Here is a 12,808-nt window from a genome sequence, read left to right as displayed (position 1 = left end):
TGCGTGTGCGTGCCCTGTGCACAGCGGTGTCTACTCTGTGTGTTAACAAGAAAAAAAAGCATTTAAGAAAGTGGTGCGCAAAAGCAGGGTAGTGACAGAATTGATGCGCATTATTGATATTTGAAGCATGTGTACCTGCACATTAACACACGGGTACTGTGGAATATATTTTTTACTCACCTAAAGCGCTCGTGCTCTCGTCCACTCCCCGCAAAAAAATGAGCAGCTGTGCAGCGTCTGTAGCATCGGTGCTCTCATCGCATGCGACGGAGTAAAAATCAAAAGCACAGCTCCCTATGAGGTTCTTCTCAGCATAGAGCATTATTTTTCTTTCTTGTTTTAAAAATTTTGATGAAGATAAAAATATTAAAAACATGTTTCACTAAAGAATTAAATAAACACTTGCAGGCAGGCAACAAATCATAAAAAACAAATTATAAACTACAGTTTGTACCAAATTTAACATATTTGCACTATTTTTTTTATATGCACTGTAATAAAAATATTATGCATGTAACATCAAACTTACCTCGATTTAAGTGTATTAGAAGATGGAAAATGAAAATACTGAAGACTTTGACTGGAGAAAGGGAGAGGGCATCTATCTGTGGAAGCATCCTCCTCTGAAAATACATCAATGATAAATACAAGTGTGGCCACAAGAGGTCATTAAAATCAACTTATTCAAGACAAAACATATTTTACATGTTATATGTTTTAATATGTCAAGTACTGTCATGAGGCCTTCAACATGCACTTAGAACTATAACTTTCTGTTAACTCCAGAGTTAAGGCACCAGACATTTAGTTACTGATTAAAGTGAACACATTACTTCACATTAGTGCTAAATTGCAGCCTAGAGAATAACTTTTGGTCAGTGTCATCTTTAGCTTTGAGATGAACTCTGTCTGCTGCTGATTGTTTTGATTGTGTAACGGGCCGCAAAGAAAGCTTAGCTATCAGATAATAAGGTTTCATAGATAGGTACTGTATTGATCCACAAGGGAAATTGGTTTGTTACAGCAGCAGGATAAAGAAAAAAAAATAGTGCAATATAAAATAAACAACAAATAAATACAAAGTGATCTGATCAAAATCTGTGTTTATAGATTAAAAGTTCAGAGTTGGATAACCATATCTGATGTTTGCACATGTTCTCATTTATTTCAAAAGATATCCATAATAAAAGTATTTTAAAGTTTATTATTTATTGTTTCCATCTCATAATTTTCTGCACATGGACAAAAGCTGGTCTCACCATAAATTCCATAAAATAGCTGTTTATGAAAAGTTGGAATCACAACTGGTAAACTTCAGCCAACAGAGACAGTTTGCTGTGAGTGTAGACTGCAAATTGACTTTTTAGCTGCTTGACTTTGCACAGCTGCTGTAAATCAGTCAAATATAAAATATTTTAAATATTTTAATGCCTTCAGTTTTCTTTACTCAAAGTAGAACATTGTTAAAACAGAAGAAAAAATACTTGGAAGAATAACTTTGCACAGACCTCTACAGTGTACTTTCTCTTTCAAAACTTTCTTTTCTGCTTTTCTGACTTCTGAAGTAGCTCTCACCATGCGACCTTGATGGTGATAAGTTCAGAGCCAGCTGAGAGCTGGGTTGAAATGTCTGGTATGAAATGTCTGGTATGAAATGTCATGAAACAGTGAAACTCACTCACAGAAAATCAGCAGCATAGGATGATACAAACCTATCTAATAAATCTAATGATTTTCACATTCTTTTAACTCAGAAGTATGATCCAAACTAAAACTACATACTGATTACACAAGAAGTATGATGTGGCCTACAGCAGTATCAATACTCATTTTGATTACAGGTATAATGTAACATATAACAGCATAATAATCTCACAACTGCTACAAGCACATTTGCCTTTCTTAACACACGTGAGAGAAAGGCAGCTGTTAAGAAAATGCCCTTTTGGGTGAGACAGGCCCACAGGCCCTGCATGCAAGTGTACTAACACACATACATGCAATGAAGAACAGCTTACACTACAGCACACACTATACATGCGCCTGTATCTCCCATTGGTGTTAAAGCAGGGAAAACTTAACAGAGTTTTGTTATCAAATGCTGAATTTATCCACTGTTGACATTTAACTCTCCAGCTCGACAATAGGTGAAACGTTTGTGAAAACAGAGAAGAAAAAATAAAGACCGAGAGAGTCTGGTATGACCAAGCAGTAATCAGACAATACATTTATTTGGTAATACAATAAATTGTGAGATGCTTTCTGTTTGATTGATGCAACACAAGTAGTTTACTGTATGAAGGAAATTCTCTTTTGTGATAACATTTTGAACGTGCATTTTCATTGACCTGTCAACTTAGCGCATTATGAGCTGATATGCAAATTAGTTGATTGATACTAGATTTGAAAAAATCAACTTCTGGATCAACTTCAATGTGACAAACCGGAATACACTTCCCAGTGTTCTTGGACCAAACCCCAGGGAAGAACCACTCCATGTGCTATAAACAAAGCAAAGGTAACAGGCCGCTTGGAAACACCACTAACTGCAACCAGACCGCTGAAGGAGGAGAAGGTGCCCCTGTGAACACGACTGGACCATCTAATGGCACGTACTGGGTGCAAGGAATGGCCTGGCTATGTGGACAATAGGCATATTTCATACTGCCCCCAGGCTGGACAGGAACATGTGCTCCCATATTCCTGTCAGACCACACTTTCAGGCTGACCGCAGTAAACACCACTTCTACAGCATGCTGGAAAAGAAGATCAACGTTCCCCAAAATTCAGCCACATGACCCAATATGGGGGAGCGTCGTACCCAAGGAATTCAAATTGTGGACTACCGGACAGAAAGTACTCCATTCATTGTTCCCCTGGGTGGGAACTGGAAAAAAACATGCTGAGGATTGAAACTCTGGACTACCGTTTTGGAGTCTTCTTGAACTCTTCGTGTAAGATCAACGAACAACAGAACCAGGAAATTGATGCATTTCGGATTGCAGTGATGCAACATCGAGTAGCTCTGGACATGATACTAGCAGAGAAAGTGGGACTTTGCGTCCTCTTCAACAACACCTGCTGCACTTACATACCAGACAGTGTACACTCATCAAACATGACTGACGCCCTGAACACCTTGAGACAGATCCAACAGGCCCAAAATCAGGACTATGTAAGTGATACAAGTGACTGGTTTTCTTGGCTTTACACTGGCTCCTGGCTACAGGTGCTAAAAAGACTGCTCATTGGAGTTGGAGTATTTTTACTTTTATTTTGTGTTTTTGTAACATGTATACTGCCATGTCTAAAACTCATGATTAACCGCATAATTGTTTCCACTGTTGCTGCATGCATAGCCGTGACAAATGATGATGATGATGACCCCGACCTGTTGGAACATGAAGACTTTGTGTGATTAATGACGATGTGACAGAAAATGTACAACAAGATGTTACATACTGATATCTCACTAAAAGTTATACATGACAACAGGAGGGAATGTCAATGGAAAATTGTACTTAGTAGTCAGTATGAGCTTTTAATGATATAAGTTTACATATGATAGAATACTGCATGATGACCTTTTGATGACTTAGACTGTTGTTCACTACAGAGACTTGTTCTGTTCTCTTTTATCAGTTTCTTCCCACAGCGATAATAAGAGCTGAACAAGCAGTTTCACTCGTACCAGGAAGAGGAGTTGCTTCCCCGCTCACACACACTCAAACACACACACACACACACACACACACACACACACACACACACACACACACACACCTACACACACACACACACACACACACACACTCACATACGCATAACATTCCTACAAGTGTATTCATTGTGTTCACTGTTGTATTACCTTTGTATATAAATAAAGACCAGAGCAGTGGCAGAGCTCGAGTCCCTGAGCCCCCACTCTCGGGTGCGAGCGCTCTGTGACCGCCTTTGCAAGTAAAAACTGCAGCGTGTGTGTCTCCACTCTCTGACTCTCAGCTGAAGAAGTGTCTTTAGAATACATCTCTTGACAGAAAGTAACACAATAGGCAGTGATCACTATCCTATAATGACAGAAATAAATTTGATGTGGAAGAGCATGAAATAGGAGCAGTAGAGAGGTGGAATTTCAGTAGCACTGACTGGGAATCATTTAGGCCCATAAGTGAAGAGCAGTTACAAAGAGCTGATTTACGTGTTGATGCTGATGATTTACATTTATCTGTGTTGTGCCATTCTGGAAGCAACTAATCAATTAATAAAGAAGAAAGGAGGTAAGACCAAGAAGAAGATCTTATTGTGATGGAGAAAGAAATGTGATGTAGACATTAAGTCTTGAAATGAAGCTTTCAAAATGTTGAAAAGAAATCATAGCACTCAGAATCCTATTGAGTATAAAAGGTCACAGGGTAATTTGAGAAGAATGATAAAAAATGCAAAGACACATTTGTGGAGGAATATTTGTAATTCATTGGGAGGACAGACTAAAATAAATCAGGTATGGTCAATGATAAGGAAAATTAATGGGATTAAAAGAGAATATGGGGATGCAATCCTGGGTAATGGAGAAATAAAAGCAATTAGAAATGAACAGAAGGCTGATGTGATGACAAAATCATTTGCTAAAATTCACAGTTCAGACAATATTGATGAAGAAAGGAAAAGAGGAAAAGAACGGACACTGGCTGAGAATTAAGAATTATTAAGAGGAAGACACTAATGATTTACTAAATACAGTATATAATTTACAAAAAAGTAATTGAACAGAGCACTTAAGAAATCCAAGATATCAACTTCGGGAAAAGACCAGATCTGCTATATAACGATGAATCACCATAGTGAGGCATCCAAGGATGTCTTACTAAGTCTACAATAAGATTTGGAAAGGTGGGAAACAAGCACAGAGTGGGAAGGAAGCAGTGATAATCCTGAAACGCAAACCAGGGAAAGATGAAACAAAACCAGGGGATGACAGACCAATAGCATTGACTTCTAACAAATGCAAAATAATGGAGAGAATGATCAATGATAGATTGATGTATTACATAGAAAGTAAAGGCTCTATATCACAGTATCAAAGTGGGTTTAGCAGAGGATCTGATGGATCCGATTTTATGTTTAGGTAAATACAGGTAAATAAAGAAGGTGTAGTAGTAGTATTTTTTGATATTGAAAAAGCATGACTTGATGTGGAGACATGGCTTATTAGTTAAGTTGGATTTTCAAATGGCTGAAGGATTTCCTTTTAAATAGATAAATACAAGTAAGCATAAGGATGGCTGAAAATGGAACGCTGTGTTATGGAAATATTAACAATAACCTCCAACTCACGCAGTGAGCTTGATTTGAAGTGGGCTTAATAAACACATTGCAATGTGGAGCGAGCATCCCAGTGAAACATTAGGACCATCTCTGAATTGGGGCCACCTCCCTTACATCTTATATACAGAGACACAGACAAAGAACATCCTCAAACTCTTACATGTTGGCCCCTCTCATGGGGTGGGGGGCTATACCTCCTCCCTCACAGAGAGAATTATGGCCTTGTTTTCTGCTTAGCCTTCACCTAAGGATTTACATCCCTGATAAGCAGAAGGAGCCTCACTATCTGTTTAATGTCACCCATTACAACGGACTCACTGTGTTAACTTTCCACATGCATGTAAAGTAGTGGCAGGAGTGCTCTTACTATGGTAAAGTGAGAAAGTGATATTACTATAACTAATGTGAAATAATTAAATATGTAATTAATATATGAGAAAAGAAATCTGCCACCACATTCCACCCTTTGTGATACCACAATTAAGAATCACATAAAAACATGGAGATTTCTTTTCTAACTACTGAACATAACATCAGCACAATTGCGTACTCAAAGAAATTCCATAATGTGCATCCTCCCTATAATCAGGAGGAAAAAAACAAATTCACACTTTATGGTCATCTTCGCTCCATCTGAGTCTCCACCCTTTCTTCAAAGGATGGCAGTTATATCATAAAAGAAAACACAATATGAGATCATATACAGAAATGAAACAGCCTTCGTTGTTCATCTGCAAAAGAAAACTTTAACCTTAGTTACATCAAGCTGTTCTTTCATAAGAACCCGTTGTTTAGACAAGGAAGTCTTTCAATGTGATATATTTTCCACTTTATCATTAAATTCATCAACCCATGTTTCCCATTTTATTAACGGTTTCTGTAAAAGACCCTCATCCCCAGTGTTATTAGGGATTGAGGCACAAATGCCTCACCAAACATCACACACACTCCTTTGTGCCATTTGCTTTGCCCTGTCCAGATGTTTGCGATAAAGGACAGTGACTATATTTGTACCTAAGTGAATACCACAAACATAAACTAACTTCAGTGTTAGTGCTATCTACAGTCTGGGGTACAACCCAGACGTAGCCATGAATTTCCACACAGCCAACATAAATCAAACACTTCTGAGCAACATTTACAACAGAGAGATCTGAGAGAGATCTTTCCTCTCTATCTATGCAGTGTGCATAGATCTTTACTACTGTAGACCCATCTAAACAGTGTAAACCCTCTCAAAGACATTTACAATTATCTTTACTGTCCCCACATCAGTGATTGGGGAAACCAAAACAACCGCATTTAACTCTAGAAGAACAACCTCATCCTTAGGTGCTTCCAGCATGTTTGAGGCCTATCAAAATCCCTCAATGAAATGTGATGAACCCAAAATCCTACTTTAGGCTGTCAAACAACGTGTCAAAGCTGAGTACACATGTCAAAAGAACTCACAACTGTTGTTACTATGTTTACTCAGACAATGAGGGCCTAATGCACTTACGGATCAGGAACTTACATGCTAGAAAATCAGTCTAGCTGCCCTACACAATATACACAAATAATTATTAGTTAGGTTGCTTTAAAACTTGCATGCTATAACTACTCCAGTCACTTCTAATCAGGCTCAGGAATCTAACAGAGTTTGTGATGTTCAGAGAGTCATGTAAATGCATATCAGTTATAAGATGATTAGAAATGTCACACCAACGACCCCCTTAACACAAAACCACACGGAACTACTTCAGGCACAACTGCCTGATTGTTTAATAAGGTGTCATCTGCATTTATGATCCCTCTTGGGTGACACAGAGTCTGCTCTGCAGTCGCTGAGTTGGAGCTTGGTGCGCTCTTGTTGGAGGAGGGTGCTCTTTTCACCCCTCACCCTCTCGTTCCAACACAGCTTTATGGTTATTGCTGTGGTTCTGGAATCTTCTCATAATGACTAGTAGGGCCCCAAACCGCACGACCTTTGACCTCAACTACTGCCTGGGCTGTCAGCTCTGCTATGAATGGTCCCTGCTTCTTGCTGGGTCTCTGAAGACTTCTGATCAGCACCCAGTCTCAGTCAGGAGATTCCACCCTTGGGATGATTTCTTCCAGCAATACTCTGGCTTGGGTGGCACTTGTAGCTCCCTAGTAGAAGGAAAAACTTCTAACCATTTGGGAAATATATCAACTAACATCAATCCACATTTATCCTTTCGGTTTAGTGAATTTCACTTATAGATTTTCAAACCCTCATCTGAACATGGATTTACCACCTGATGTTTAATACCTGTCCATAACATGTTAATCCCACAAGTCACAGTAAAAAGCCGTGGAGAAAATCATCATGAAAAACTCATGGAAAACACAGAAAACATTGTTTCATGTTACATAGTTTCATGTTAAACCTGGAATTCCTCCGCTTGATGCATGGACACTCCCATGAGTCAACTCATCAGAAATAGGCTCCTTTCTTAAAGAAAAAGGTTAGTTAGATCATTGCCAATGCAACATCAGGGCTCTGGAACCCTGCAATAAAAGATGTTAGTGTGTTTTGCATATTAGGTTTGCTTAACACCTGGCTCTGCCAGGAGCCTGCATACACACCATCATTGCCTGGAAAACAAGATCTGGAAGGTAAATCAAACTTCACACTTGCACACAATTGTAGATCATAAGAGTAATGAAGTATTCAGCATCGAAGACAAGTATCCTGTGCAGGTTTTCTCAAATCATTAAACCAGAATTATTGCCATAATTCGCCCCAGACATGGATCATCCCATGTGTTTATTCAACATTACTGTAACCGGTGACTTTCCTTAAGCAATGTCACTCACACTTTTCATCACTATGAGCTCAACAGTAATCAGATAACACTACACATGACACATGACACACACAACAGCTAATCACATGTAATAAAAACAATAGAGTATGTGGTTTAAAGAGACTTCACATGTGAGACATTTATAAATACAGTTTATACTTTGAATAAATATAGATGACGCATTCTCAGTCTTTCTTACTCTGAGTGCTCATAGATGTTTTTACTACAAGCCTCATTGATACAATCACACAGACATTCATAGAGCACTTGGTGTTTAAGCAGTTTAACATTCACTCACACTCTGGTGGATGCATTTGGGCAACATGGCGTTTACTATCTTTCTTAAGGACACTTTGACGTGCAGACTGGAGTAGTAGAGGTCAAAATCTGTAAAATTTGTTTGTTAATGTCAAATTAAAACACGATATTAATCTTAAACTGCTGTTTAATCTGCAGACTGAATTTAAAGGAAGCGATTAAAACTCAAAACCTAAAACAAAGACACAAATATATTGTAACTCATCTGTATGTAAAGAATAGTTTCAGCTGGACTTGTTTTTGCAGTTCATGGTCAGTATCAAACTTCTAACTACTCTCTTTGTCCTTAACCTGCTCTCTGGTAGAACCACAGTGAGTCAGGCTTCATGTTATTAAAGTCAAACTGCACAGGAAGAGGAAGTTTTCATCTGCAGTACAGAGCAGCTGTATTTCAGGCTCAGACATTCAGCTGCAGTACAACATGAAGGTTACAGCTGTCGGCTTCACAATGTGTGAGTTCTCTGGTTTTACATATTTCTGTGTCCTTGAATAAAACAAACGGTTTTAACAGCATTAACATTGGAAACTTATTTAATTACAGTGTTTCTGTCAATCTGGTCTTTGTCATGTTTGTCAGTATGTTCACAGTTTGCATTAAATAAAACTCACTGAAGGTCTGACAGATTAAAATGTCATAATTTATAAATATATAAATTATATTATTATAAATATAAATTTATAAATATTCAGCAGGAGGTGGTGTGCAGAAGTTCATTTGTAACCGAGTTTATATTTGCAGTAACAAACTCTTTGGCTGATAATTTATTTAATTTTTCAGTGTTACTTGTATTTATTCTGCTGGCCACACATGTTGAAAACAGGGGTAAGCAGCTGAGCAAGTTTCTCTCTTAAATCACATGATTTTGTCCACAAACTTTTGTTTACTACAGAAATTATTGATTGTTCCTTTACTCTATACAGTAACTACATTTGATCTCATTCTGGTTAAGATGCTGCGTTTCGCATCGTCCCAAAAAGACTGCAGTTCTTTGAACTGGAGTCTGTCTTCTTTCACTGTGAGGGTCTTGATGGAGCTTCTCAGTTAAAAGGGATCAGAAATACTGAGGCCTTCATTTCAGCGTGTGATGAGAGCTCACCAACACTACTGTGTGCGCTTCATCGAGCCTATGCAACAGACAGCGGTGAATACTGGTGTGAGACTGGAGCAGGAGAGAAAAGCATCAGTGTCAACATCACAATAACTCGTATGTTTAACATTCGAGTGACCGAAATATTTTATTATGAAAAGATGAGGTCATTAATGACCTGATGGATTTATAAATGTCATTCAGAAAGATTTTCTAACATAAAAATGTTCTATTGGTATCTATAGCTACAGTATTCGGAACTATTATTGTGATTATTTATTGCAAACAGCATTTAACTTAATTATTTTAACGAACCATAACGATTCCATTCAAATGTTGCCACAATATTGATGAATCAAGACACAGTATTTGTTCAGTCTTATGTACTATTAATAAAAATTAACATTAAAATTAGTGACTATCAATGAGTCCAAAATTTCGTTGCCATGGCAGCTGTTAACTAAAAAAATGTTCCACTTATTATTTCAGTGTTTTGCTTGTTTGGTTTGGAATGTTACAGATTTCTGTATCAGATAAAAAGTCTTGTTTTTCAGCTGGTTCTGTAGTCCTAGAGAGTCCTGTTGTCCCCGTCGAGGAGGAAAACAATGTGACTCTGCGCTGCAGGAACAAGACAAAGACTTCAAACCTCACAGCTGATTTCTATAAAGATGGCTTCCTCATTGGGAACAGCTACACAGGAGAGATGACCATCCACAGAGTTTCCAGGTCTGATGAAGGACTCTACAAGTGTATGATCTTTAATACTGGAGAATCACCAGAGAGCTTGTTGACTGTCACAGGTACAAATCAGACATTTTGAATCCGACATTAAGAGCTAGAATAAATTATAATTTTAGAGTGTAGCTAAATATAATTAAGTGGAGACAATCAGTTTTCCCATTCTGTCATTTAAAGGTAAACCTTATTTGTTTTACAGCAGATGTATTTTTATCATTGCAGCACTTCACAGAGAGACCTGCTCATCTTCTTGTTCTGCCGTCCAGGTGTTCCTAATGTTGAGGACTATTTTCACCATTGTGATGGTGGTTCTGCTGCTTTTGTTAGTGGGATTACTTCACTTTGGAAAACTCAGTGTTACACAGACATAAATGGTATCTGTATATAAAGATGACTGATTGATGACTGATGTAGAATGTTCTGAATGTTTTAACATTTAGATAATAAAACAGTGCAGTAAACTGGACAATTATAAGAGCTACACTATGACAGGTGATTGCAAATATTGTAAAAAAATACTTCGACTTCAGTTTTTTTTTACTATATACTTTTTTTCCTTTTTTATTCCGTTGACTTTGTTGGTTGCTGTTAAACTAGTCATGCACAGAAGAGTTTAAAACCACAGGCCTGCTGAGCATGTAGACCTCTCAGTATCTCAGTTTACTCAGCGTGTGATTATTTTCGATGCTGCAGACGCTCCAGTAATTTTAGCTTCTTAGATACAAACCGCATGAGAAAATGTTTGTTCACAGTAGAGTTAAAATACGTCAGCGTGATCATTTCAGTGCCAGCTTGTGGCTTAAAAATTCTACATGTCAGTGTATCTTCTGCAGCTAAATAGTAAGCATGGCAAGAACAATAACTTATATATATATTAATATATTTTAAAATAAAATGACCCAACAGAGGGGTGTGGATCTCAGTTACTACTTTCATTTCATTCATTCACCTTTAAATTTGTTAACTGTTTTAAAATAATTGACAAAATATATATATATAAAGACAATCTCAGTGTCATCCACTCGGGTGTTGGTGATCGGGGCTCAGCTATTCTTCTCTGCTGAAGAGCGGCCCGCCTCTAGTCGGCGGATCCAAGCCTCACCTGGTTTCCTCCCACGCTGTCACCCACCTGTAAGGACATCTGCGGCTCTTCACCTGCTGGAAACTGCCCTTAACTACCTGCCCTCGATCCACAGCTCTCCTGCCCCCCGCGCTACAAGTAAGGCAAACCCCTTTCTCACTGTTTAATCTCTCGTCGTCACAAACTTCGCCATGGACTAATTCCACTCTCTCTCCCATTTCAGGCACTGTGCCCCGCGAGACTCCCGCCGTGAACTTTTACTACTTCGTCCCAAATAAATTCACTGCAAACTTGTCGCTGTTGAGCATAGTGTCTGCTTTTGGGTCCATTTATGTGACACCAAGTGAAAATATCATCTATGAGAAAAGAAAGAAACAAAATATATGTTTACATACAGAAAAAGAAAAATGTGAAACATGTTTTGGAACTTTATTTTTTTTTTAGTATTAAGTTTGAAATTTAATATTAAAAGATCAAGATTATTTTTTCCATTTCTTACTTCACTTAACATTTTTTTTATTATATATAAATGTTTCTGAAACACCATAACACAGCAACATCACAGTTCTATTTGTCTGACACAGACAAATGAACACAATATTAACCCTATTAAACACACAGACACACAAATGTTCCCAGAATAGTGCTTTAGCTCATGAGTTGTTACCTGATCAAATAATTGATTGGTTGCTTAACTAGCTTAAAATAAGTTCGAGAAAATCTTTCAAAAAATAAAATTAACTTAATAAATCAGACACAGCAGTGAATTATCAACATATTCTTAGTTGATAAGATTTATGCATTTTCTACTTAATTAAACAAAGACTAAACCAATTTTAGTATTTGGGAAATTTAGATGCATGAGAAGAGCTTTTGCTTACTTCACTTAACCGAGTCTGGATTGAATAAAGTGTTACAAGTTGAACAACTGATTATTTAAACATGAATCAGTGACATAACAGACATCAAGTCTCTCTATTATGAAGTGCTTTGACCTCAAGCACTCTTCAGTTACATGTTGAGCAACGTCTGGGTTGGTTTTGGTCAGATCATCTCATAAGAAATGACAGAAATCCACAGCTGCTGTGGGAAACCTGTTGGCAGAGATCAGTTGTTCTTCTTTTGTGCTAATAGAATTCATCACAGCTATAAAATCTACAGTGAATAAACCTGGAAGACAGATTTAAAGTTTTGGTCTCAACACCCTCAAGAGCCCTGTTATATTAGTTTGGTTTCTATAGAGCAAAATATATAATTCAGTGATTATAAGATTAAATGTTTATCACAACTTCATCAGAATATGTTCAAGTGCAGTGGAGGATGTCATAAGGCCTTGAGGCAATCAGATGTAAAACACAATATTTAGTGTTTTAAGTTATATATAACTATGTATATGCACACGGGTAACTTATCATATGTATAACATGGGTAGATGCACAGGTAAT

General features: G+C 37.6%; 1 protein-coding gene and 1 pseudogene across 1 annotated transcript; both read left to right on the top strand.

Annotated features, from left to right (window-relative positions):
• The first annotated feature begins 2,496 nt into the window (after positions 1 to 2,496).
• On the top strand, positions 2,497 to 3,418 carry LOC148103703 (syncytin-A-like; annotated as a pseudogene).
• A 3,845-nt stretch (positions 3,419 to 7,263) lies between these two features.
• LOC148103702 (low affinity immunoglobulin gamma Fc region receptor II-like) lies at positions 7,264 to 10,687 on the top strand. The gene is made up of 4 exons (XM_087838189.1): positions 7,264 to 7,450; positions 9,407 to 9,661; positions 10,099 to 10,344; positions 10,505 to 10,687. Exons 1-4 carry the CDS (start codon positions 7,264 to 7,266, stop codon positions 10,651 to 10,653), a joined length of 837 nt encoding a protein of 278 aa, XP_087694315.1. The 3' UTR covers positions 10,654 to 10,687.
• The last annotated feature ends 2,121 nt before the right edge of the window (positions 10,688 to 12,808 follow it).

This window comes from Neolamprologus brichardi, chromosome 3 (assembly GCF_056152115.1).
Source record: "Neolamprologus brichardi isolate AB-2024 chromosome 3, ASM5615211v1, whole genome shotgun sequence".
Taxonomy (NCBI): domain Eukaryota; kingdom Metazoa; phylum Chordata; class Actinopteri; order Cichliformes; family Cichlidae; genus Neolamprologus; species Neolamprologus brichardi.
Note: the sequence above shows the minus strand (reverse complement) of the source record. Positions and strands in the feature narration are given on the sequence as shown.

Excerpts from the sequence above, each read along its gene's own strand:
- LOC148103702 (XM_087838189.1), top strand. The coding sequence starts at position 7,264 with ATGACTAGTAGGGCCCCAAACCGCACGACCTTTGACCTCAACTACTGC. Across the intron at positions 7,451-9,406 it reads CTCTGGCTTGGGTGGCACTT|ATGCTGCGTTTCGCATCGTC; the intron begins GTAGCTCCCTAG and ends ATTCTGGTTAAG. Across the intron at positions 10,345-10,504 it reads GAGCTTGTTGACTGTCACAG|CACTTCACAGAGAGACCTGC; the intron begins GTACAAATCAGA and ends TTATCATTGCAG.